This window comes from Nothoprocta perdicaria, unplaced genomic scaffold (assembly GCF_003342845.1).
Source record: "Nothoprocta perdicaria isolate Ctin4 unplaced genomic scaffold, notPer1 scaffold_179, whole genome shotgun sequence".
Classification (NCBI taxonomy): Eukaryota; Metazoa; Chordata; class Aves; order Tinamiformes; family Tinamidae; genus Nothoprocta; species Nothoprocta perdicaria.
In genome coordinates this window covers 1,509,813-1,532,730 of record NW_020454971.1, presented here as the reverse complement: position 1 = coordinate 1,532,730, position 22,918 = coordinate 1,509,813, and the positions used below count along the sequence as shown (strand labels likewise).

The 22,918-nt window shown below is 44.2% G+C and overlaps 2 protein-coding genes across 5 annotated transcripts in view; one reads left to right on the top strand and one right to left on the bottom strand.

The window, feature by feature from the left end:
• PUS10 (pseudouridylate synthase 10) overlaps positions 1–14,234 on the top strand; it is a 30,722-nt gene extending 16,488 nt beyond the window's left edge. For all 4 annotated transcript variants that reach the window (XM_026036453.1, XM_026036456.1, XM_026036454.1 and 1 more), the window contains 11 exons: positions 1,905–1,950; positions 4,033–4,097; positions 4,991–5,076; positions 7,854–7,979; positions 9,184–9,240; positions 10,156–10,232; positions 10,325–10,380; positions 10,506–10,623; positions 11,763–11,905; positions 12,480–12,579; positions 13,826–14,234. In XM_026036453.1, the coding sequence (XP_025892238.1) occupies positions 1,905–1,950; positions 4,033–4,097; positions 4,991–5,076; positions 7,854–7,979; positions 9,184–9,240; positions 10,156–10,232; positions 10,325–10,380; positions 10,506–10,623; positions 11,763–11,905; positions 12,480–12,579; positions 13,826–13,864 (913 nt within the window). In that variant the 3' untranslated portion in view covers positions 13,865–14,234. The remainder of the gene's footprint in view (positions 1–1,904; positions 1,951–4,032; positions 4,098–4,990; positions 5,077–7,853; positions 7,980–9,183; positions 9,241–10,155; positions 10,233–10,324; positions 10,381–10,505; positions 10,624–11,762; positions 11,906–12,479; positions 12,580–13,825) is intronic.
• A 2,842-nt stretch (positions 14,235–17,076) lies between these two features.
• REL (REL proto-oncogene, NF-kB subunit) overlaps positions 17,077–22,918 on the bottom strand; it is a 36,450-nt gene continuing 30,608 nt past the window's right edge. The window contains exons 6-10 of the mRNA XM_026036457.1: positions 20,907–21,011; positions 20,411–20,623; positions 20,137–20,205; positions 19,950–20,024; positions 17,077–19,501 (exon numbers count right to left, since the gene is read on the bottom strand). Of these exons, the coding sequence (XP_025892242.1) occupies positions 18,723–19,501; positions 19,950–20,024; positions 20,137–20,205; positions 20,411–20,623; positions 20,907–21,011 (1,241 nt within the window). The 3' untranslated portion in view covers positions 17,077–18,722. The remainder of the gene's footprint in view (positions 19,502–19,949; positions 20,025–20,136; positions 20,206–20,410; positions 20,624–20,906; positions 21,012–22,918) is intronic.

Sequence of the window (22,918 nt, the reverse complement as noted above, 5' to 3'; positions counted from 1 at the left end):
AATTTCTCTGACCTGCTGCATGATGGCTTCATASCTTGAGCCTCGAAATTCTCTCTGCAGCGTTTCTAGATATTTCTGCTTTTACACCTTCTGGCATTTTTGTCATCTCTACTTAAATGCCTCGTCTGCCTTCTTGCTTTTCAGCAACTGCATTCTTTGTACATCTGGGGACAGGGAGCGGGGAGGCAGGAGGCCTGCTGTGTGATTGACCWGATATTAGGCAGAATTCCTTGCCATCCTTTGCTTAACTTCCTTCCTTTCCAGCTTCTTCATCTGKGGAAAAAGGAGAGAAAGCAGGAGGGCTAAATGGCATTCTAAGTCCTGAGAGCTGTAGTCCAGCTAAAARCTCAGGTCTCCAGAGCCTGCATCTTTTTTATACTTAATTTTAGTTGATCAGTTCATGTTTCTTGCAGTACTCTTCCTTTGAAACGTAGCAACTCTTATTTCCACCTTTTCCTTCCAGGTATTTGTTTCTTTTTCTGACCTTTCAGAAATGTTGAGGCAAAGCAAGTTAGGATGCTAATGTCAGTCCCTCAAGAGCAGTAACTGAAGGGTGGAAAGCTGTAAAGAAGTTCTGGCTCTTCAGTTCCATGCTCCAACTGCTCAAGTCTCTTCCATGTAACTTGATAAAATCTCTCAGTTTTGCCTTCTCTTTATAGCATACTGAAACAGTGATTAAGGCTTAATTAATTTGCCATTTGTTCATAAAACCTTTCATTGCATGGTGTTTTCTCAGGTATCAGGGCATGCCGTGGGAATGGCTGTCTCTGGACATATGGTGGGGCAGCAGTTTGGTTTTGATATAAATATCAAATTGTATAATTGCGTTATTGTCAGAACTTAAATAATAACGGGTGTGTTGTGAAYGGAAAGTAGGACCCCCATCGCAACCAGGAGAAGTCCTCTCAACTTTAGGTCTGCTTTTGGATTGGATTTCTAAAAATGGCATCTGCGATTTCTTATCTCTCAAGCTGTTTTTATACAGAACCTTTAGCTTGAAGTGGAAGATTGAATTGCCTCTTGTTAGTTTATTTTTGGAGATTTTTATTTAAAGGAAAGCTGTCGTTAGAATTCAGGAAGAGGAAAGTTGCAGTGCGTTGTGCCACAAGCAACTTTCCTGGCCAGATTGTGTAAAAACACCAAGGGGCTGTTTGTTACCTGCTTCCTTTCAATCTGAAGTAATTGCAGAAGTGTTGAAAAGAAGCAGTAAGAAATGCTAACCTGTGTTGTAGGCTAGAAATGATGTCTAATTGCATACGTAGAAATCCACTAATAAGAACAACTTCCTCTGCAGTACTCGGAAAAAGATTTTTCTCTGATTTAGCTTTCACTTTCATGAAGCAGCCACTAGTTTCCTTTGAAGAGTTTTAAAGAGGCAAAGCACAAACAGTATCAAACACTTGATGTTACTTTTTGTGTAGTAAATTGAATATTCCTATTTAGAACAGCAACTTGAATCTCAGCCTGTGTCTAGTTTGCAGTGTGCATTGCCCAAGAGCAGCAAATACAGATTTGAAGATGTCAGCATACCTTGCCGAGGAGCTAAGCGTTAGTCACCACTGTTGTTGACAGGGATTGAGAGGACTAAAAACTAAACTTCTTGTGTGCTTTTCCGGCCCATCTCAAAGCTGATACGACTGTGCTGCTCAGAGCAAAAGAGGCTTACTCAGCTTTATTCATGCTCTATGTRTCTTCTAAAATTTCTAGATCAAGTAACATAAAGCTACCATTTGTGGTTTGAGATAAAATTCAGTTACAAATCTGCTGCACTGTAGAAGTGAGATGTTGGGCATTTCTGTACAAATCTTGATCTAGTACTTGCTGTGCTTCTATGCTTTTAAGTCTCTCTCTCCCTTTTTTTCCCCCCCCCAAGAATAACAACTAATTTTCATTTTTGTATTTAGAGCCAGAGCCTGTCCAGATTGTTTCAAACCAGCGAAGAACAAGCAGGTATGATCTCATTGCAGTTGCAGTTCTTCCCTGAAATTCAGAATTTCATGGCAGGAGGTATATTGAAAAGCTGAATGATGGGGACAACAGCGTAGTGATTAGTGGGTTCCATGCTACCTGGATACCAATGGGAAGTGCACTGCCACAAGRAGCTATCTAGGAATCTGTCCTATTTAACATGTTTATCAATTACTTGGAAGAGGTTGCAGATGCAGAGTGCAGTCAGGTTTGAAGATGAGACCAAACTGCGTGTTAGGGGACTAGAGCATGTGTGCTAGGAGAATAGGCTGAGCTTGGGTTTGTTCAGCCTGAAGAAAAGAATACGTTGGGGGGACCCAGTGGAAGCCCCCAGTACCTACAGGCACTTATTGAGAACAGGGAACAAGCAGCACACTGGTGTGTTGTGGGCAGATGAGAAGCAGTGGGCATAATTTGAAAAACAAGAGGCTCAGACTAGATAGAAGGATTTTTATTTATTTATTTATTTATTTATTTATTTATTTACCACAAGGACAGTCGGACAGTGGAGTGCGCTACCTGGAGAGGTTGTGTGGGTTGCACTCTTGGAGGTGTTCAAGAACACACTGGGAGGAGAAAAAGAAAAAACAAACAAAAAAAACATGAGCAACCTGGTTTGATCTCATAGCTGACCCTTCTTTGAGCAGGAGGTGGCTGAGACCTGTGATTCCTTCCAGCCTTATGATCCCAGACTTGGCAGCCYGCAGTGGCCTTGTTTTGGCAGCGGGCCTAGCTGCAGCTTTGTGTCACGCTGCAGCTTTCAGTGTGGGTTTTTTTGTTTTGTTTTTGTTTTCTTTTTAAAGACAGCTGTTTTCTGTTCATCAGGTGATTTTTTTCTTCTTTGGGCGGCATTATTGCTGTTTCATAACAGGCATGCTCCCCTGCTCATCCAGTTTCTTCTCTCTGTGTGAAATAGGATATATATTAGCCCCAGCATGTCTGCTTTCCTGTATCAACATGTTCTGCTCTGAATTTCCAGGGCTGCTTAGCTGTCTATGGCAGAAGTTCTCAAACATTATTGCCTTCCACATCACCACCAATGGCTGCAGCAGCAATTCATGTGATTTCCCAAATGAAGSCTTCAGCCCTGTGTTTTCTTTTACTATCCCAAATCTAGCTAAAGTAGGACAGTACCCCATCCTGTTACTGTTCTTGTTTCTCCTATACTAGAACTTCAACATGGTGCTCACTGTCTTAGCCTCACTGAGCTGGAAACAACAGCACCTGGCTGTGTGTGAAAGGACAATAGTAGTGGCAGGAGCACCTCACCCAGGTCACTTGCTTTCCATGGCTTGTGAGCTGCCAAGCTTTAACATTCAGCACTCTTACTTCTAAGCATGAGTGAACTTAAGAACCCTGTAAATGGATTTTTACTCAATAATCTTATTTTCAGAACTAGYTACCTACTGGCACTAAGATAAAAGTTAGAATCTAGGTGCTTAACTCTTTGGAAATAGGGATGTTAGTTTAGGTGCTACTTTGTTATTATTGGTTTTGTATATTTTGATATATCATCAGAAATGATGATCTCCATCTAGAAATCTATGTAGTGTTTCTTTCAGCTAACCGAAGGTAGATTTAGCAACTGGAGATCTTAAGGAGACCTGCTCAGAATCAGAGGAACTTACTCTTTTTTTTCCTGTGAGAAAACAAACAAYACTGTTCATATATCTCATCTAGAAACAATGGGCCAAACAAGATCCCAACTTGGGGATGGGTCAAATCCCAACTCGCACTTTTGGCACTGGTTTAAATATACAGCTGAATAGTCTTTATGTCTGTCCTAATTGTATTGCTTTCATATCATGAATAAAGTTGCTCAAATGTATTTTGGCAAAATTACGTGTTGCTCTGTATGGTCCTATTAAAGTTAGGTTTAAGAACTCTTGTTGATACAGAGCTGCTTTTAGGCATGAGGAAACATGAAACACAACTGAAAAAAATGTATCGTGAGAAGTGTGTCGTGTTTATGTTTGGGCTTTTTTTTTCTTTTTTTTTCCTCTTTAGGCATGTCCTTTCTAAACTTCTCTTTTTTCTTGACTCATTTTTTATTTCACTGTGCAGTCTGTTTTCACTAGAATGGCAGTTATAAAAGCCCTGGAGAAGATAAAAGAAGAGGATTTTTGCAAGTAAGTGTGCAGTGAAACTGTTGTTTTAAGTATTGTGCTTTTGTATACAATTAGGATGGGGAGGAAAATATTAGATGACTAAGCAGTGGTAAGGTATCTATAAAAACAGTTTTAACTGTTTAAATTCTACTAGTTTATCAGATAGAATATATTGCAGTTTTATGTGCTTTTGATGATAATAACATGCCATTCCATATTCTTTAAGGATTAGTCTTACAATGCTTGAATTAAGGCACGGAAGATAGGAAGTTGTACATGCTGAAAACAAGAGTCTTTTCCATTTTAGAAGTGCTTTGTTGGCTTATGGTTCATTGGTTTTATCAGGATCTTCACGGGCAAGAAATTGTGGGTCAGAGCACTGCAGTTCCACTCTGCTTTCAGCAGTGTGTCCTTACGGGTCTCTGGTTTGGCATGGAATTTAGAATGATTTGGGAAAAAAAAAAACAACCAGTTTGTTGTAGTATTGCCAATCATATACATTCAAAAATTTTTATTTACATTCCCCAAACCACTGAAGGCTTTTATAGATTGTGGAAATTTCCTTCCGTGTTTTGAACCTTTGAGATTGTAAAGCAAAATTCTCATCATGAGACTGACTCATTTTTTTATATCTGTAATACTGGGAGTTAGATAATAATAGAGCACCAAATATTGTAATATGGTAACAATTCCCAGTGTGGTAGATCTTACTGGCTCACTTACAGTGTTCTTGATTTGCTTAAAGTTTATTTGATTATTGTTTTTTACAGCTTTTAATGCAAATACTGAGTTTATACTGTAGCTGCATTTTGTGTAGTCATCATGACTTTGATGAARCCATCATCATTTTTGCTACAGTGATTGTCCATCATGTTCTAATACTACTTGTCTGTCTTGGATCTTTTCTTATACAGGCATTTTTCATGTCCCCCAAGTTCACCAAAGAACTGTTGTGTTGCTCTGGAAATTCAGTGCAGTAATGGTGCAGTTTTTGTGGCTGGTAAGTGATGCTTTTTTTTTTTTTTCTGCTATGTTATCCTAATTGTATAATATTGCTGCAATTTTTTGCTTGTTCATTTTTTTCTTGTTCATTTAATTATATACAAGGAGCAAGAAACCCCACAAGGATAGCTCTGTCCACGAGTGGACTTCTGTTGAAAGGGAAAGAAATAACACTTAGCTTGCCTTTGCTGGAGAACTTTTGTTCTGAATCAGCTCTTAGAGAGTGTGCTGGGACATGGCTGGTGGGGCTGGGAAGCAGGGACAGCTGTGTCAGGAGCAAGGCAGGGCTCCCCTGCGGTTCCCATATTCACAGCTGGAGCAGGRAACATGTCCCTGTGTAGGCCACCATGTCCTTTCTGTGCAGTTTGGAAGCTCCAGCTTGTCTGTGCCAACGTCCTCCTTTGCTATGGCTGATGAGAGAGCTCTCTCTTCTGAAGTCAGCGTGGGGAGAGGTGAAGATTTAACAAGTTTACCCTCTTGCTGATCAGGAGGCTCAGCCAGAAGCAGTTTATGAAATGAAATATTTGACCCTGTTGTCAAAGCTTGCTTTTTCCTTGGAAGAGCCCTTATTCCTGCAAATGCTGCAGTTGCAACATGTCCCGTGGTGATAGGTACGCGAGTTGGGAAAGCACTGCCCCAGCAAACAAGCTCCCAGCGAAGCTGTTCACTTGCTTGGACTTTGATKTGGATGCAGCCGTGTTCACCATCTGCATCTGTCTGCATATTCTTGCAGCTAAAACTGCTGATCTTAATGCCATTAATAAAGGTTAAATTACAGAAAGCATAGCTCTTTCTGGTTACTCCTCCAAATAAAGATAGCGTCTGAAATAATGACGAGTCTGATATGGGCAGTGGACAGCACTGCGTGGCCCTGAGCTGAATGTTGCACTGATGATTCTACAAACTTCTGCATCATCTGCCTAAAAGAGCATCTACCGTCTCCCAGCCCTATGCATATGCATCCYATTATTTAAATATATGCAAATGATTTTTTTTACAAAACCTACAATTTGAATCCAATATAGTATGTTTAAAAGGATGTTAAAAATATCCCAAATAAAAGAAAACATAGAATGAAAAGAAAATAATGCAAAAGTGAATGTTCTGATRCAGACTAGTTTGATGTTCATTACATGTCCGTAATGTCTGTGCCTTGTTTTTAATTACTGATTAGACAGCTAGATGTGTGTTTCAATGGACCCAAAATAGCCAAAGTCTTTTAGCCTTTTCCAAACATGCTGCTTTGTATTAGGTTGATTGGTTGAATGGCTGCAGCAGGATTCATATATATGGAGTAAGAGGCAGAGGCCTGGCTTTCTGCATGTGATTTAATTTCATTTTTGTGATTTACGTTTTATAGTTTGTGATGCTCTTTCTTTCTTTCTTTCTTTCGTTCTTTTGTTCGTTCTTTCTTTCTTTCCTTTTTTCTTTCTTTCTTTCTTTCTTTCTTGCTTTTTCTTCCTCATTTTCTTCTTCCTGCGAAAAGAGGATATTTTCTTTAATTTATGAGGAATTAAATCCAGAATATAAGAATTTATGTAATACAATACAATGATTTTGCTATTGCAGCACTTTAAATGAGATCAGGATCTTAACACGCAAGCACACTTTCAGAGCTGGAATTGCCTTCCTGACCTTAACTTGGATGTTTACTGATCCCTTCCCCCCCAACTTGTGTGTTTTTTTTGACTCAGGAAAACTGTCAAACTGTGAAACTTTTTTTTTAAACCTAGTGTTGTTCACATCAAAAGCTAAAGTTATTAGATTGAGTCGATGAGAGAAAAATATTTTCCTTTTGCCATTTTATGGAAAGAGAACTTGGCAGTGTGAATCTGACTTATAAATGATTATTCATAGTAMTTTTATTATTTGCCTCAGTGAAACAGTATTAGTCAGATTCCCCATTTGTTTATGTAGGGTCTTTTTTTGCAGATCAAAAGGCAAAAAGGAAACATTGTTAGAAATGGGAAAATATGATACTGCAAACAAAAAACTTAAGAGGACAGAGGCATAGGTGTAATATGCACAGATACTTTGAACTGCCTTTTTATTTTACATAACCTGCGTTTCAGATTGAGACTTTAGTGCAGGGGGTTACTCTTGGTTTTTTTTAATGACTGAGGTTGTTCCTTTGTGCATGTTCTTATTTCTTACAAAACCTGCACATAAGAAATCTTGCCTTGGCCATCGCTGTCAGGCTTGTTCTGTGGTGGCAGCAGTCTCTGCATTTCACGGGAGATGCCATGTTAACCTGAGATGATAGGAGAATGGGATGCTCATCCATTTAGGTGGCAATATTTCAAGSTTCTAGGAATTTGCTCTAGTGTATTGTTAAGATATTTGGCTTGTGTGATTTTCCTAGTAACATGCCAAAGCATTTAAGTTTGAACTTTGTTGTTGTTAAATGTACAGGAAACGGCAGGACCTGTATTGAAACCTGAACTACTGGATATGAGGAGATAGGAGTTTGTTTATTTGGGATCCACTATTTGTTGCTGGGCAGACATATGTACAGCAAGTATTTGCTGTATTGGAGACTGGTTCAATAGCATGCTTTGATTCAAAAAACAAATTTGCATTCAGAATAAAGCTGACTCAAGCTGGGTGCTGAACCTCTTGTAGACGTAGCARCACACGTTTCATGTCATTGCTCTGGCACTCTTGTAGTAAATTTGTTTTCACAGTGCCCCTATGAAAGCTAAGTGTTTTGTGCTGTGGAGCTTGTGCCCATTGCTGGAGAGTGATTATTCTAACATCCTTGGTTTTTTTTAACAGGAAGATACAATAAATACTCAAGGAATTTACCACAAACTCCTTGGATTATTGATGGGGAGCGGAAGCTGGAATCTTCAGTAGAAGAACTAATTTCAGAACATCTAATGGCAGAATTCAAAGCAGACAGTAAGTCTCCAGAGATCTCTCACAATATGTGTTTTTCATTGTTACTAGAATACTTAATATAAGAGTATACTGGAAAAACTAGTTTCTTTATCCCTCTTTTATCCTTCCAAACCAAACTTGTCACCTTTGTAAACTCTGGTCTATAATCAGATGCTTTATGTAATACTTTTATCTTTCTAAATTATCCTCTCAGTTGATCTGATGGGATAAGTATTATGGTTTTATGCAGTAGTGTTCACTCAGTGTCTTCTAATCAGAAAGTTTTTCCTTTTGGATACSTGCCTAGCCTCCAAGCCCTTCATGTTTTTGTCTTGATGAATTTATTTTTTGCAATGCTTAGAGTTACAAGCTAAATCATAGAATCATAGAATGCTTAAGGTTGGAAGGGACCTCAGAGGTCATCTAAATGCTTATGTAGGGGTTGCTAAGATGGAATAATCATTGCAATTCATTGGCCATCTATTAGATCTAGAATTAGTGATCTAGAAGGTCATAAAAAGTCATATTACATATCAATTTAGAAAAAAGCAGCTACTGTCATTGTACCCTCCTTTCCTCTTGCATATGTTAGGCTGAGTGCTAGGAAGCAATATGTCTTTAGGCCAGATATAATGCAGAGCCAGGTTTACCACAGGTAACTAGCAGAAGTGCACGTGCACCAGTGTTGAGAAGAGATGCAAACAAAGGGGCCAAGCAACTGCCAGCAGGTCAAGGGAGGAGACCCTTTCTGTGGGCACCTGTAGTGCTGTGTCTAGGGCTCCTCGCTGCGAGAGACAGACGTGCTGGAGGAGTTGGCCAAGGGTTGAGGGCTGGGAGCATCTAACGCAGGGGAAGAGGTGGGGAGCTGGYACTTGCTGCAGAAAGGAAGACTGAAGGGGGAACTTACGAGTGCTAATAAATAGCTGGTGGGACAGGGAATTCCTTTAGGATTCTGCTGCTTTTTCACAAATCTTCAGTGCTTTAGTGGTCTCACTCAGGCTGAAAAATCTAGAAATGCTGCTCAAGAAACTTGTGAACCTGAAAGAGAAAACAGTAATTATGCTCTGATTTGTTTAAATATGATACAGGCTACATTTATAAGGTTAACTCTTGGAAGTATCTTTACAGACAAGTTAAGAAAGAAAATATTTCAACTTTTGAAAGACATGGAGAGTTTTAAAAAGGTAAATTGGAATCTCACCTTCCTTGTTATAATCTGTTACAGGCTTTAATTTTTCTTCCTCTGGAAGAGAAGATGTAGATGTAAGAACACTAGGCAATGGTAAGGTTGGAATTCTCTTCTTAAACAGGGAAACAAAATGGTTAGATGAAGCTGCTCTAATAAATACTTTGCAATCAGCAAGATCTCAGTGTGTGAATGGAGAGTGTTCTGAAACTTTTATCTCAGAAGCATTTAGTTATATGTCTTTAGTTATTCCTAGAATATGAACAGTTTCATTGAAAGAACTGGGGAAGAGGAGACTTGTTCAGTATCCTTGACTGCCCAGATGCACATGAATATGTAGCTTATTAGGAATATTTTGTTTCCTTTTTTTGAACCCTTTTGTCCCATCAGTTCCTATGTTGGTTTCTCCTGGGTCCTTCTGCTCTGCCTCACAGTCACTGGGGCCTGGAGCAGCCTTATTTCCTTCCTGAGCATAGCTCCTTTCTAAAGGTCACTTGCTTTCCAATACACTGAAGCTAAATGGGGAGCGTGGATAGAAGGCAGCAGTAACGAGGAGTTGTTCCCGCTGCTGTGCGATTTGCAGCACAGCTCTTGGCATTGCTTATACTGGGAACATCCCTGGCCCTGAGCACGGAGAGCGCAGCCATTGCAACAGCTGTTTAGCTGAGGGAGCGGGATTTAACATTGTCTTGCACCTGGGCATTGCTGTAGGTGACAGAAAATAAGCTAATTAACTTTTTCCTCTTATTTTATTTTTTAATTAGCACAGACTTGTACAAGATGTCTTCTGGGAAGTTGTGATTTGCACATATTGCTGATACTGGGGTTTAGTAGCCAAAAAACGTCCCTTGCTTCTTTCCTTCCATCTGATGCTACATCCCTAAACCCACCGGCCCTATCCCTGTTTGCGTAACAGCAAACAATCTTCACACCTTCTAACCTTAGTGCATAAATGCAAACGTTAATTTAGAACAACATGTTTTTATGTTTTATGGCTGTGTATGTTGCCAGGAAGGCCCTTTGCAGTTGAGCTTGTGAATCCTCGTAGAATACATTTTACTGCTGAGGAAATGAAGGGACTTCAGCAGGTAAATTATTTGCATCTCGTGGAACTCAGAAAGCCCATGCTTCTTCTCTGAGTGAGCAGCTTTGCTAACCGATTCTTTTTTAAATATCACAGACAATTAATAACTCTTCAGACAAAATACAGGTTCGAGATTTACAGCTTGTCACCAGGTCAGTATTTATCATCTTTGGTGAGGGTTTTCAAAGTGGTGCTTTGGGAATTCTGCAATCATTCTTGCTCCTGACATTATATAATTATGCTTATGTTATGTGAGTAATTAATTTCTTTTGTTTAGAGAGGCAATCGGACATATGAAGGAAGGSGAAGAGGAAAAGACAAAGACCTATAGTGCCTTAGTATGGACAGACAGAGCAATACAGAAAGAAGATATTGCTTTCCTCRATGATCTCAAGGTACCTGAAGCTAATTTTCCAGAGCACCTGTCTTGGTATCTTGGAGGAGAATTAACATACATGCACCCACAAAAATATCTGTATCTTCTTAACATTTTAATTGGATCCCTTTTGCCTTAGGSACTTTCATATCTCCCTTCCATTCCCACTCTTCTTCACCATTGTCAGGTTAGCAATATAAGTATCTCTTAGCCAAGAGAACAAATTATTGTCTACTGGAAGATAGATGTTATTACAAATAGCAGAAAGCACTGAATGGGCAAGAGGGGAACCTGACACCCGCACCCCTTCCTTTGGCTTACRTTTTCTGTTTTGATGAAGTGGAAGGGGTCTCTTGTTCTGCTAGCTCTAAAGCCACTCATCCACAGCAGCRGCAGTTAGGAGTTTGGGAAAATGCTAGAAAGAGGAGACTTCCCCAAATGCTTGGGCTGAGAAGTACATTTTGTTAATGAGAACTTCTRATGTTGGTCAGGGAGAGACTCCACCGACTGAGGGATGTGTTCTGTTTTCATTGTGTTGCACTATGGGTCTTGGCCATGGAATAATTCTCAAGTAAGGAAGCATCCATTAGAACTATTAGAATTCAGGAAAACAAGAGATATAAAGCGTTTTTTTCTAGCATGCCCATCCCTTGCCTTAAGGGATGTATTTCAGACTTATTTGGGGTAGGGAATGAGCTTTTTAATCCTAACATCGTACCTCATTTCAGTTCTTTTTTCACACTTCCATTTCTAGAGGGTTGGCTGTAGTTTAGACAAAGCGTTTTGTGGGTGGGTGGATTTTCCTTCTTTTTTTTTTTTTTTTTTGATTACCCGGTGGCTCTCACAGAGATTTTAAATCCTGGAGTTATTCCAGCAAAAGACTATGGAGATTTCAAGGTTATTCCTCTGTATTTGTGATTCTATTAGCTTGTGTTCATATGAGGCCTCCTCTCTTACCCTTCGAGATAGTTGTCTTTTTCTCCTTTGATAAACATGAAAAAAAGAACTTCCTGGGGAAGATTTGAGCCATCATAATTATGAGCCATATAGTCTATTAAAAAAGATAACTGATGAACAGTGTGTCTGGCTCTTCTTTTCTAGTCTGTGTGGAATGCTACATAGCTTGGTCTTCATTTGTTTTCTTGCCTCTTCTAACAGGAATTAAAACTTGACCAGAAAACACCGCTCCGGGTGCTTCACAGAAGGCCCCTGGCCGTCAGGCAGCGGGTCATTCACACCATGAAATCTGAGTACATCGACGAGCATCATTTTCGCCTGCGTCTGAGGACCCAAGCAGGAACGTATCCTTAGACCCTGTTGCCCAATGCATGGACAAGATTTGGGGACTAGAGTAATTCAGGCAATGGGAAATTTTCTTTTTGTGTCACTCCAGTGTTTCTAAACCCCTGTGCTCCAGGTGTTCATAATTTTCTGTATAATGTTTGCTTTTATTTAAAAATTCCATATTTGAGCYTTCACTCAAAAATGTTACAGTTACTTTCTGGCGAGCAGTGTGATAGTTTTTAACTATATGTTAACTACAAAAATGTACTAGTTAAGGATACATTTAAGCTCTTTTTTTTTTTTAAATATAAAACTTTTTGCCTTTGAAAGCAAGTGTTTCCATGTTACTCCATGCATACTACAATGGATGTTGTGTAGATTGTTGCTGCAAGTTAAATTTTGCCATAAAATCACCATCCATCCCAGRGTGGACAGAATACAGGCTGGTAATGCAGTTCTTGGCACTGGAGTCACAAGTCAAGAATTTGGAAGTCTCTAAAGGCTTTTTTAGCCATTGCCTCTCCCCGCTTCCTCCTGCCCCTTCAATGTGCTTTGCAGGGTAAAGCACCWTTCCTTAAGCAGCTTTTCTAGCTACATTAAAGAATTTGTGCATGGAGATTTTGGGAGAACAAAGCCAAATATTGGCTCGCTACTGAACCGAACTGCTGACATCCTGGAGTTGGATGTAGAAGTAAGTTGCTTCTTATTTATGTTCCCTGGAAATCAGTGATGGAGTTGGATTTGTGAGGTACTTTCAGTAGAACCGCTCTGTCCACATCAAGTGTCCCAACTATCCATTCCTTACAGCAGTTGGTACAAAAGTTGATGTTGGTGCAGAGAGAATGGTTTGTACCCTGCTCACATATTAGATACATCTATACATGCATCATTCCTTTCTCTTGGAATTTTAAAACAGAACTGGATGAAAAACAAGAGTCATCTGACTTCATCTTTCAATATCAGTTCAAACACAGTAAGGAAATATATCTATTTTCTTCCTGGAAGAGAATGCTAACTTGTAGCTACAAAATTCATAGTTCAAAAGAATGTGTGTAGCAATTGGGGTTTAKTACTTGACCTAATGGCTGGGCAGGCTTTATTTAAAACACGATTATCCCAGTGAAGCAATGCCAGCTTCAGTAGTCATTAACTAGGCAGTCTTGAAGCCAAAGTGTTTAATGTGCCGTGTTGTGATCCCTGCTTTGACGAGTGGTGATGCTTCCCTAACGTAGGGTGGCTGCCTTGGGAAGAGGGGGAGCACAACAAGCTTGTCTAAAGCGCRCTGGGATGTGGCAGCAGCGAGGCCAGGGGAGGAAGGTGTGACCCAGGTTTAGTAATGGCTGCATTTGCTTCTCATGAAGTGTTGAGCACGTTCTGTGTGTGTTGGCCCACGGTCAGGACGACTGCCCGTGGCCTTGCCTGTGCGTGATGCTTGCCAGCCTAGTCTTTTCAGGGAGTTGTACTTGCTCTGGAGACRGATCTGGGGACAGGTGGTGCTTTGTGCTCCAGCCTGGCACGCACTGCCCCGGGCTGGATACCTCTGCCGGAGCAGTCAGTTGTTCTCACGGCRTCACAGCCCGTGGGCAGGATTTACTGGCAGAGGGTGCCAGCACTTCACATTTCCGAGCAACTGCCCTGGACGCTTTACAAATGCAGGCCTGCATCAATGGTGTCCGGGAAGCAGTAGTACCAGTATTTCTGGTTCTGCTTCGGGAAGGGCATGCAGCGTCCAGGGAGCTCTCTCCAGGCACGTACGGAACCAGGTGGCTCTTTCAGACACTCTCTCCTTGTCCTGTGCTCTGYTTCTCATCATCGACTCTGCTGTCCCCTGTTAACCTGCAGCTGACAGGCATGGAGTTCTAGCAGCAAGTCTCACTCTCTATCCAAAATGCCAGATCTGCTCATTTTGTCTTTTCCTCCCCCACCTTCTCTTCTAGTCTGTTGACGTTGACTGGCCTCCAGCCCTGGATAACTAACTAGCTCTTCAAGCTGGGACGAGGAAGAGCAGCGCCCGGGTCAGCAGCTGGTTACGGATTGAACGTTGTGCAGTTTTGCAGCTGGGCTGCTCCTTGCAGAGTCTTTGTGCTGAACATTTGGATCATGTTGATCCGCCAAAAGGTGACGTTGCTTTGAATTGACTTTCAGCACTCTGGAACAGGTAGTGTTGATTTGCTTAATCTCTACCCTTATTTTAGTTCCTGTCTTTCATAGAATTGGTAAGCTAGTGCAGTAAGCGTTTTAAAAATAATTGAGAGAAACAAAAATGGTGTCAAATGCAAACAAGGTACTGAGACACCTCAAATAGACCTTCTGCAGGACTGCTTGAAGACGTTCACATTGAAAGCAACCTTCACTGAGACTTTTTATTATTATAATTTTTAAATGGGATGTTTTCATGTGGGTGCTGCCTTGGCTGGGTGCGGGCGCCGCCGGGCTGGCGGTGGGCAGCGCTTGCAGGGCCCGGCTCGTGGGCGCCCGTGGAGGGGACACGCGGCGGGCGGGCGGCCTCTGCGAGCAGGGGCAGTGGCTGCTGCCGGGTGACCTTGTGCTGAGCGCTGCCTGCTTGTGCCGCTGCCTCCTTCAGCCATGCACTGAGTCGTCTCCCAAAGCAGCTGTCTAGAGGGAAAAGCGGTTTTCGTATGAAAAGTCTGCGCTGAGAACGTAGGGTTTTATTCTCATTTAAAAATATTAGTGATGCTTCCTAGGAACTGCAGTTGAGGTCCGTGGGGCCTGCAGTCTATTGGCTGCCTGGCTTGCTTGCAGGCCTCTTCAGGCACAGGACTTCCCCACTGTTGAGTCACCATAATAAAAAGATTGGGTATTCCTGGCAGTGGTACGTGATGGAAATCCAGAGAATAGGGATACAGAGAAGTCAAAAGTGCAAGTAAATAATAAAGTGTAATGTAAAATATTGCTATTGAGAGATAGAGGCTTTGCTGCATGTATGGAGTGAATATCTGAAATGTCTCATTTTTCCCGTGTCTCCAAGGGAGATTCCACAACCCCAGCCCAGAGGAAGGAAGGGGCTGAGCCGAGTGCCCACTGGGGCAAGGGCACCGTCCCCTTGGCCGCAAGAGCGGCGCAGGCACCGAGCTCCTCAGCCTAGCTGGGCTGCACTGTGGCCTTGGCCTTGGGCCTGCCTAGTGACCAGGCCCCCAGTTCTCCAAGTGTTCAGGAAAAGCAGCTTTTATGCCAGGATCCTCTTGCACAGTCCCCAAAGGAATTAAAACTATACATTGCATTTGGTAAAATCGGAATAAATATAATGTAACCAAATGCAATCCACTGGTAATGTGCAAATGCATTCAGAAGATACTTCTGCTCACCTGAAGCACAGACAAGAGTCCACAAGAAATTCAGATTTGGAATTTAAGGACTCTTCTTAATTCTTTATCATTGAGATCACTGATCACTGAGATGCTTTGCTTCCAATTCAGTGGTGCTGGAGATTCGTAATAGAAAAGCTCAGGACATGAATCCTGAGATTTTAAAGGAGCTCCTGAAAACTGACCTGGAAACAATAGTCTAAATATCACCCCCATGGTCTGTGATGGGCCCTCAGTATCTCTGTCATTGCTTGTTTGCCAAGCCCGCTGCGACACAAGTATATCCTCTTTTTGTAAGACACAAATAAGTAAGAGGAACATGAGCAGACAGCAACATTTTTTTTGTTTTTAATCTTAAAGCTGTTATGAGCAAGAGATTCCAGCAGCAGCTGTGTCAGATAATAATCTGTGTAAGTAGCTACAACCACCTAGAAAGGAAGTGATCAGATAGGAAACTTAAACTAATACCAAAAAAAAGAGAATTTCAGTCTCATAAGTATAGGATTTCTGGAAAGAAACTCGGCAGTAGACAGAATACGATTTTTAAATAGGACAAACATTAGAAGGGCTGTCCCCAAAGGGAAACAAAACACAGAGCAAGAGGGCCGCTCACTTGTGTCGTAATGCGAGGGCACGGGGGCTCCCGCCTTGAGCTCTGCCTTCCGTGTGCGGGCCGGGGCCGGGGAAGACCCGGTCAGAAGCGGCGCGCCGGTCACCGAGGCCGTGAGGGTTAGTGCCAGCGTCGGCTCCGGCCGCGCCGCGCGCRGGGCGCCCCCAAACACGGCTCCGTCAGGCACCTTCTGTGATTAAATTTGAGGCATCCMATGAGGGGGAAAAAGCTGATGGTGCAAATGCCTGTCTGTACAGCTGTTCAGATGTTCACTCACTGTTCAGTAATCAGGAACATATGAAAATTAGAGATGTAATCTGTTTTCAACTGTGTTTAAAGGCTGCAGTTTTAATAAAGGAAAATAAATACTTTGAACTGTCATCATCTCTAATGGCAGCAGTGGTACTAGTGTTGTACTTAGGCCCTCATCTKGTTTTTCAAGTAAAATACTTGTGTGTACAGTGAATTAAATAGGATGCTTTTGTGAGGCTAACGAGCAAGATTTAATCTCGCTCTTGAGGAGAATGTTTCAAAGAGGTAAACGTTTTCTTGCACATTATGTGGAAAATGCTGAAAAATAAGATCTAAGCAGTGTTTCTTAGTATCATTCTTCATGCTCCAAGCACTCAAATCTCTCTCCAAACAATTGCTCACTTAAAATCATCTCCCTGCATTTTGTTTTTTATCACTTTAGCTGAACTTGGAGATTTAGGAGGAAGCTGTTTGCCAAGGAAGGTGCTTGGGTGCAGCTGCCCTTTGTGCCCCGCTGACTAACTGGGAATAAAAAATGATGGGTGAAGCTGAACCCCTCCGTACCCGCTGTTCTAGGCTGTGCAGTGATCACCAGGAATCGTGTGCACAATAAAATACCCTAGAGAGCCCCGGGACACACAAACCCACACCAGCTTCTCTGAKTTCCTTGGCTTTGCTGAGGCAGGGATATCATTTTAAACTTGAGGAGGTTGCAGAAGCTGAGTAATTAATGATCAGTTTTTTTAATTACCAAACCAACTTGTTTACAAAGGAAAACAACATTGAAAATATTTAATTATACAACAAAAACAAATTATACTATAGAGCCTATATAAAATGAGCAAAATGTTTACATTTCATAAAATTGAGAACTTCAAAAAAAATTAAGAACTGAATAAACAACACATGCGAAGCTTCCTGTTGTTCCTTGTACTTCTTTGGCTTTTGTATTGCTCGAGACTGATGGAGAGCTCCTGCACAGGCCGGTGTTGCAGGCGACAGGCAGCTCCTGCAAAGGCAGGTGTTGTGCAGATGGGAGGAAATGCTGCTGAAAGCACAAAGCCCGTCCGATCCACCGTGTATCTGGCGTTAGGGGCCAGAGTCCCCAGCGCTCGCGCCACTGGTACCCAGCCTGTGCGGCGTGTGCTCCCCACGGGGATCTGGGGGCTCCTCTGCCCTGTAAACCACTTTACATCTCGGCAGCCTCTCTTGGCTGGGGGCTGCGGCGTTTCTGCTCGTCTCTATAGGCACATGTGTAAGGGAAATAGCTATCGCTTCTCTCATTGTACAGTTTTCCGTGGCCAAACAGTAACCAGTTCGTGTCTTGAGCCGTATCTGCCATAGGAGACAGCTGTGCTCGTGGCTTTGGAGATGTGTTGCTTCGTAAAAAGAGTTGTTACAATAATATTAAAACAGCAAAGCCCTATATGCAAAATCAAGTGCCCTACGTAGCCAGTAACATCTCATGAGGTGTCGTTACACATCTCATGGCTGAGCCAAGACGGGAGGTTGGGAAGCAAAGGGAAAGCGGCTCCGATCTCCRCTCCGGAGTGCGGGGGGGGGTCGTTAGTAGTGCCCCAAAGGGCTTCCTTTTGTGTTAATGGGGTGGCAGGGAGGCTGCGCCTCGGGGGCGCCCCAAACTTTCTTATGGGGGGGCTAGGAGGGAGGGGGGTCAGGCCCTGACCCTCGGTTAAGCAGTCACTTGCATAGCAGGAAACTGCCAGGATACCTGAGGAAAGAAAAGGGAGATGCCTTGGCCCAATATATTTCTGCTATTCAGAATAAAATACATAGAACAGCCACACAGGGGAAAAAATAATCAGGAGATATAACAGCATGCTCCATTCCTAAAGCAACATGGTTTTGTCCTTTAAAATATAGTGCACTTTGGATGAAGTGCTGAAAAGTCCTTCTTTTCTGTTCATGCTTTGTGCAGTGATTCATTTACAACAGAGCTGGACTACTTAAAAATTCAAACAAACCTTCCGGTCTTTTAAAATACATCGAACAATGACATAGTCATTAAAAAGTTTTGAGAGCAAATTTGCCTTTAAAGCAAATGGAATGCGATGAAGAGGTGAGAAAAAAAATCCATGCAAAATCTTGTTTTAGTAGAAGAATATATCCATATAAAAGAGGGCAAGAAACCTAAAATTTTCAAATAAATTGCATAAAACTTTTACAGTATTAGGCAAGTCTGAGCAAGAATGCTCATGTGCATCTTCTGCCTAATTTCTGTTGTATCAAAATCTATTTCCATAGCAAAAAGGGCTTCTTTCCAAACAATTTTAACTCTGTGAATTATTTGAAACTTGACCCTTCTGAAGATACCAGCTTTTACAACTGAGCTCCCCAAAAGCCAGGAAGCTTTAAGTGTTAAAAATTCCTTTTTTTTTTCCCCACAGTGTAAAAAAATGTGTATGAGGTACTTCTAAGGTTCAGAACTCTAAACCCTAGTCCCACCTCTCCTCTTAATGGGCACCAGTCTTAGGGCTATAATATATAACCATAAGTTACATCATGAAACCTGCATATTAACGTGCTGAGAGGGAAAGCCGGCAATCCAGAAGGATAAGAAGTTACTCGTCYTCCCGCAGGCAGCCGTGTGAGAGCTCTAGGCGCCCAGCGCCGCCTGGCAGCGCTGGCTCAAGGGTTATAGCTCGGCAGGATGCTATCGAACTGGAAGGACGCGTAGAGCTCGTCACCATCCGCGTCATAGAACTGGGTGTCTGCAATGCTAGTCTGGTGGTTCTGCAGCGGGTTGGTGGACAGGCTCGATTCACTCAAAAGCTCTTGGTCTGTGAAACTGTAGGCTGTGGGATCGGCTAAGTTAGACTGCGAATTAAAAGCTGTGCTGCCAGGAGGGGCTGCCACAGGGGTGCACGCCGGCGGCCCCTGGTGCAGCTGCTGCCTGGCGTTGCTTGCAGGCAGCCCCGGGTTGTACTTGTCGAAGCTCAGACTGGCGAAGTTGATGTCCTCGGTGTCCATGCTGACGATGCTGGCGGCGCTCGCGGTGGCCGCGTGCGCCTGCTGCGCGAGGCCGCCGCTGGAGACGCTCTGCACGTCTGCCGGCGGCACCAGCCCCGCTCCCAGGCCGTTGGTGCCCACAAAGCCCCTGTAGAAACGCGCGTCCTTCTCGTCAGGCCAGTTCAGGGAGCTGTCGAAGGTCTGGAGGGAGCCGCTGCCCTGCGCGCTGCCCTGCAGCACCTCCTCGGCAAAGCTGCTCTGCGCGTGCCCGCTGACCAGGCTGCCCAGGGCCGGCGCCGCGCTCGGGGGCGGCCAGCACGACGAGAGCGCGTCCTGCTTCCCCGGCACCACCTGCAGCGGCTGCGGCGGCATCTGGGTGCAGGCCGAGTACAGCTGACTGGTGTTGGCCACAGCTCCAGAGCCTGGCATCAGCAGTGTGGAGGAAAACAGGCTTGGTTCTACAAAAAGGAAAGACGGCAGCACGTTTTTAGGCTGCTGCGTGTACGGACAAGCTCACGAAAGACGGACAGCACAGCTAAGGCTGCACAGGCTGACAAAGCTCAAGGTTTCTAGCGTTGTTTTGGCCCAGCAAAGCTTTAAGTGCTGCTGTCTTAACAAGACTGCACTTAAGTTCTTGGTTAAGTGCTCTCCACAGTACGACCTAAGAGCTCGGGACAGCAGCAGCACAGGTATCCTCAACCTCAGCCCTCTGCGTGGCAAATACTGAGGAGGGCAGCCTGGGTGTAAAACACCCAGTGGCTTCTGTTTGCGCAGTCAGAAGTACCAGTATCTTATGGCAAGACAACCTGGAGAGAATTTCAGAACTTCAAGCAAGGAGGAGGGAAAACAAATTGTCCCCATACCAAGTAGACACTGGCAGGCTGGCACATGTAAGCAAAAACCTACCTTTCTTAATCAGCTTCCCTTCAGAAGCAACAGGTGGGAATGGAGCTACTTTGGGCCTCTCTGATGCATTTGATCCTGTAGTAGAAGGAATCATGAATCTACTCCTAATTTGTGTTTTTAAATAAAAGATTTCCATCTAGTTGTGCACCGTGCACTGAAACAAGAAAYAGCCAAGTATTTTGCTTACCACAGTCCTGTATGAGTTTCTGCCAAGCCAACGTTGACCTTTGCCTTTTCGCTTTGTTGCCRTATGGATCTGCAGAGAAAGAATGCAAGGAAAAGCTGGGTTAGCAAAGGTTTTCTTCAATATAATTTGTGAAGGAACTTCCTAAAAGCTATACTTTTAGGAAGGAACTTCCTAAAAGCCCATTTTTTAACCTAAGATTAAGTTCAAATCTATTATCAGCAAGAGTTCYGCAAGGAAAGTGAACTTGAAGCGAGCCAAGGAACTGGGACCGTACCCTTCTCATCGGGCAGGTATCTGAAGTCCATGGGCTCGCTGACTTCCTGGTCGGAAGGTCTGCGCAGCTGCATCTTCACGGTGACGGGCTCGGTGATGTCGCGGAGGAAGGGCGGCGTCCTGAACACGATGGCAACCTGGCGATGGACGTCRGCCTGCGAGAAGGAGCCTTTCGCCTCCCAGTTGTCCAGGACAAATCTGACTTCTATGTCGTCTAGGCCACCAGGAAAAAAACAAAAAAGTGCTTGTTAAGCCGAAGAAGAAAACTAGAAACTTCCCTGCTGCAAGCAGGGAAGGCGGGAAGCGAGACAAGGAAAAGCACAGAGTCAATTCTAAAGCTGCACGGCCTATTTAGTATCTTTTAGAGGTGCTACCCTTGAATCTGAAAGCTCTCTGCTTTGCTAAACACAGGCACCTTCAGGGTTCAAGTTGCCAAGTGAGGAAGTGKCAGCGTCGGCACTGGGAAGGAAGGAGAAAGAGCCAGTTAAAGTGGTCACCTTTTTGAACCTTGTCGCACAGTAGGAATATCTCATCTCCTCCTTTTACACTTCCACAGTTCTTATTCACACGACAAATCCGCAATTCTGCTGTGTTGGGAGCTCCTGGAAACAAACAGACAAATTTGGCGGCTGAGAATTTCTGTAAGTTTGTTGCTGTTGAAGAAGARCTGCAGGGAATTAAGGGAGCTGACAGGAATGTAACAGCTGGGGGAATGTGACACCCAAAGGTCTGGCCCTGAAAGCCACACTAAAAAACATTCTGTTTGATCTCAAGCGGAGGAGTTTTGYAAAGCCACCCAGGGCACTGCACATGAGCAGGCCCAGCTCACCRCGGGGTCTCCACCTGTCCGGGGTTAACGGTGCTCCAATACACAGGAAACACCGAGGCACTGTTTCCTTCTCCGTGCAAATCCGGAATCAGCAACTAGGAGGGCTGTTACACAGCTCTTGTCTGCTCATCTCCAACACGAGGTGGGAGAGCAGCAGGTTGGTGCCGCTCGCTCCCGACGGTTCTGGAGCAGCTTCCCCAAACACCTCACAGGACGCTGTTGTGCTCGGCACCACTGCGCTTCAGGCTGCAAAATTCCGAAGTCTTTTGAGTGCCTCATCACCTGTTACAGCCACTTCTCTGGAAGAGCAGGGGCTAGCAAGTCAAGCACTCCCCTCTCCAAGCCTGTGGGTGAGGTGTCACTCGCAGACCTGTGTGGCCACCAAACCTCTCCATGACCTAAGGAGGCTGGAGGATCGCAGGGCACCAGCTGTGAGAGCCGGGGACGCAGCGCTGGGGATGCGCAGGCAGCCGCCTTCCCACAGAACCAGTGCTGGCAGGAAGCTACTGCAGGTCACTCTGCTTCCTACGTACTAAACGTGCCTTTCCAAGTGCAAATACCTGCAGGGAGCAGGCTGCTCAGAGCTCCATGGGCTCTGTTCACAGCCATTCAAATGAAGGGTAAGTCACAAGGTAGGGATTCCGCAGCACAAAGCTGCCAGAATGGAAGGACTCCTGCTCCCACACTGAGCTCAGCCCCTGTTCCTAYACCTTATGTTGACATTTTATGTATATGAACATACCACGTTTTTCCAAGAACCCYGTTTTCACTCAAAGAGAAGGTAACTGATGCTCCTCTCTCTGCTGCTGTGTGTGATGAGGCATTCGTCCCATTCGCTGCATCCTCTTCCAGCCCTCCATTCCAGACAACTGCCTGGCACTTCCCCATGTTCCTCTAGCTCCKTTACTTCAGAAATGCCTTGGAAAGCCTGAGCAACCCAGGCTACAACCCAGGGATCCCCTCCTCCTCTCGCCCGCTCCCCATGCCCTGCACGGAACTGAAGTGCAGGGAGCGAAGTGCAGGGCAGCACCCGGCAAAACCCGCCGTGTTGGGGCCCTGCTCTGCATGGATCCAGGAGGCGGAATTCCATGGGGGAGGCTGGAGCAGGCGCTGCGCGCAGCAGTGCTCACCGCTCCCTCGTGCAGCGGCTCTGCTGGCCGAATGAATCAGAAACTTTGAAGGGTGGAGGGGAAAAACCCCCGAGCCGAGCAGCCGTTCAGGATCATATGATTGACTCTGTCAGCGCCTGGCAGTGTCACTGTGCTCTTCACAGGAAGAATAAATTAAGCATTGCAAGGAAAAGTTTAATTTTACCTCTGTTTCACTTCTGCAAGCCCAAATGGCAGCCAGGGTCCTTCTCGCTGGCTTTGGGGATGGTGTCCCGYGCTTGCTGACTTTGTCTTTTTTTCCAAGGGGTTTAGAAGGGAACAAAAAGGGAGGACACAGGAAGCCGGCACTAGTGGCCGCTCCGCTTCCCACCTCCCCCTTCCTGCCCATTCCTGCTCCTCACTCCCCATTTCTGAACTTTGCCCTCTCCTTCTGCTCCCCAGGGCTTCTGAACCCACTTTGCTTTCCCCGCGGGCTCTGCACAAAGCCTCCTCTCCAGGTCCTGCCCCGAGCCCCAAACTCCCCTCAGTGTTTCCCTGAGGCTGCAGAAACGGCACAAGTCGCCCCAAGGGC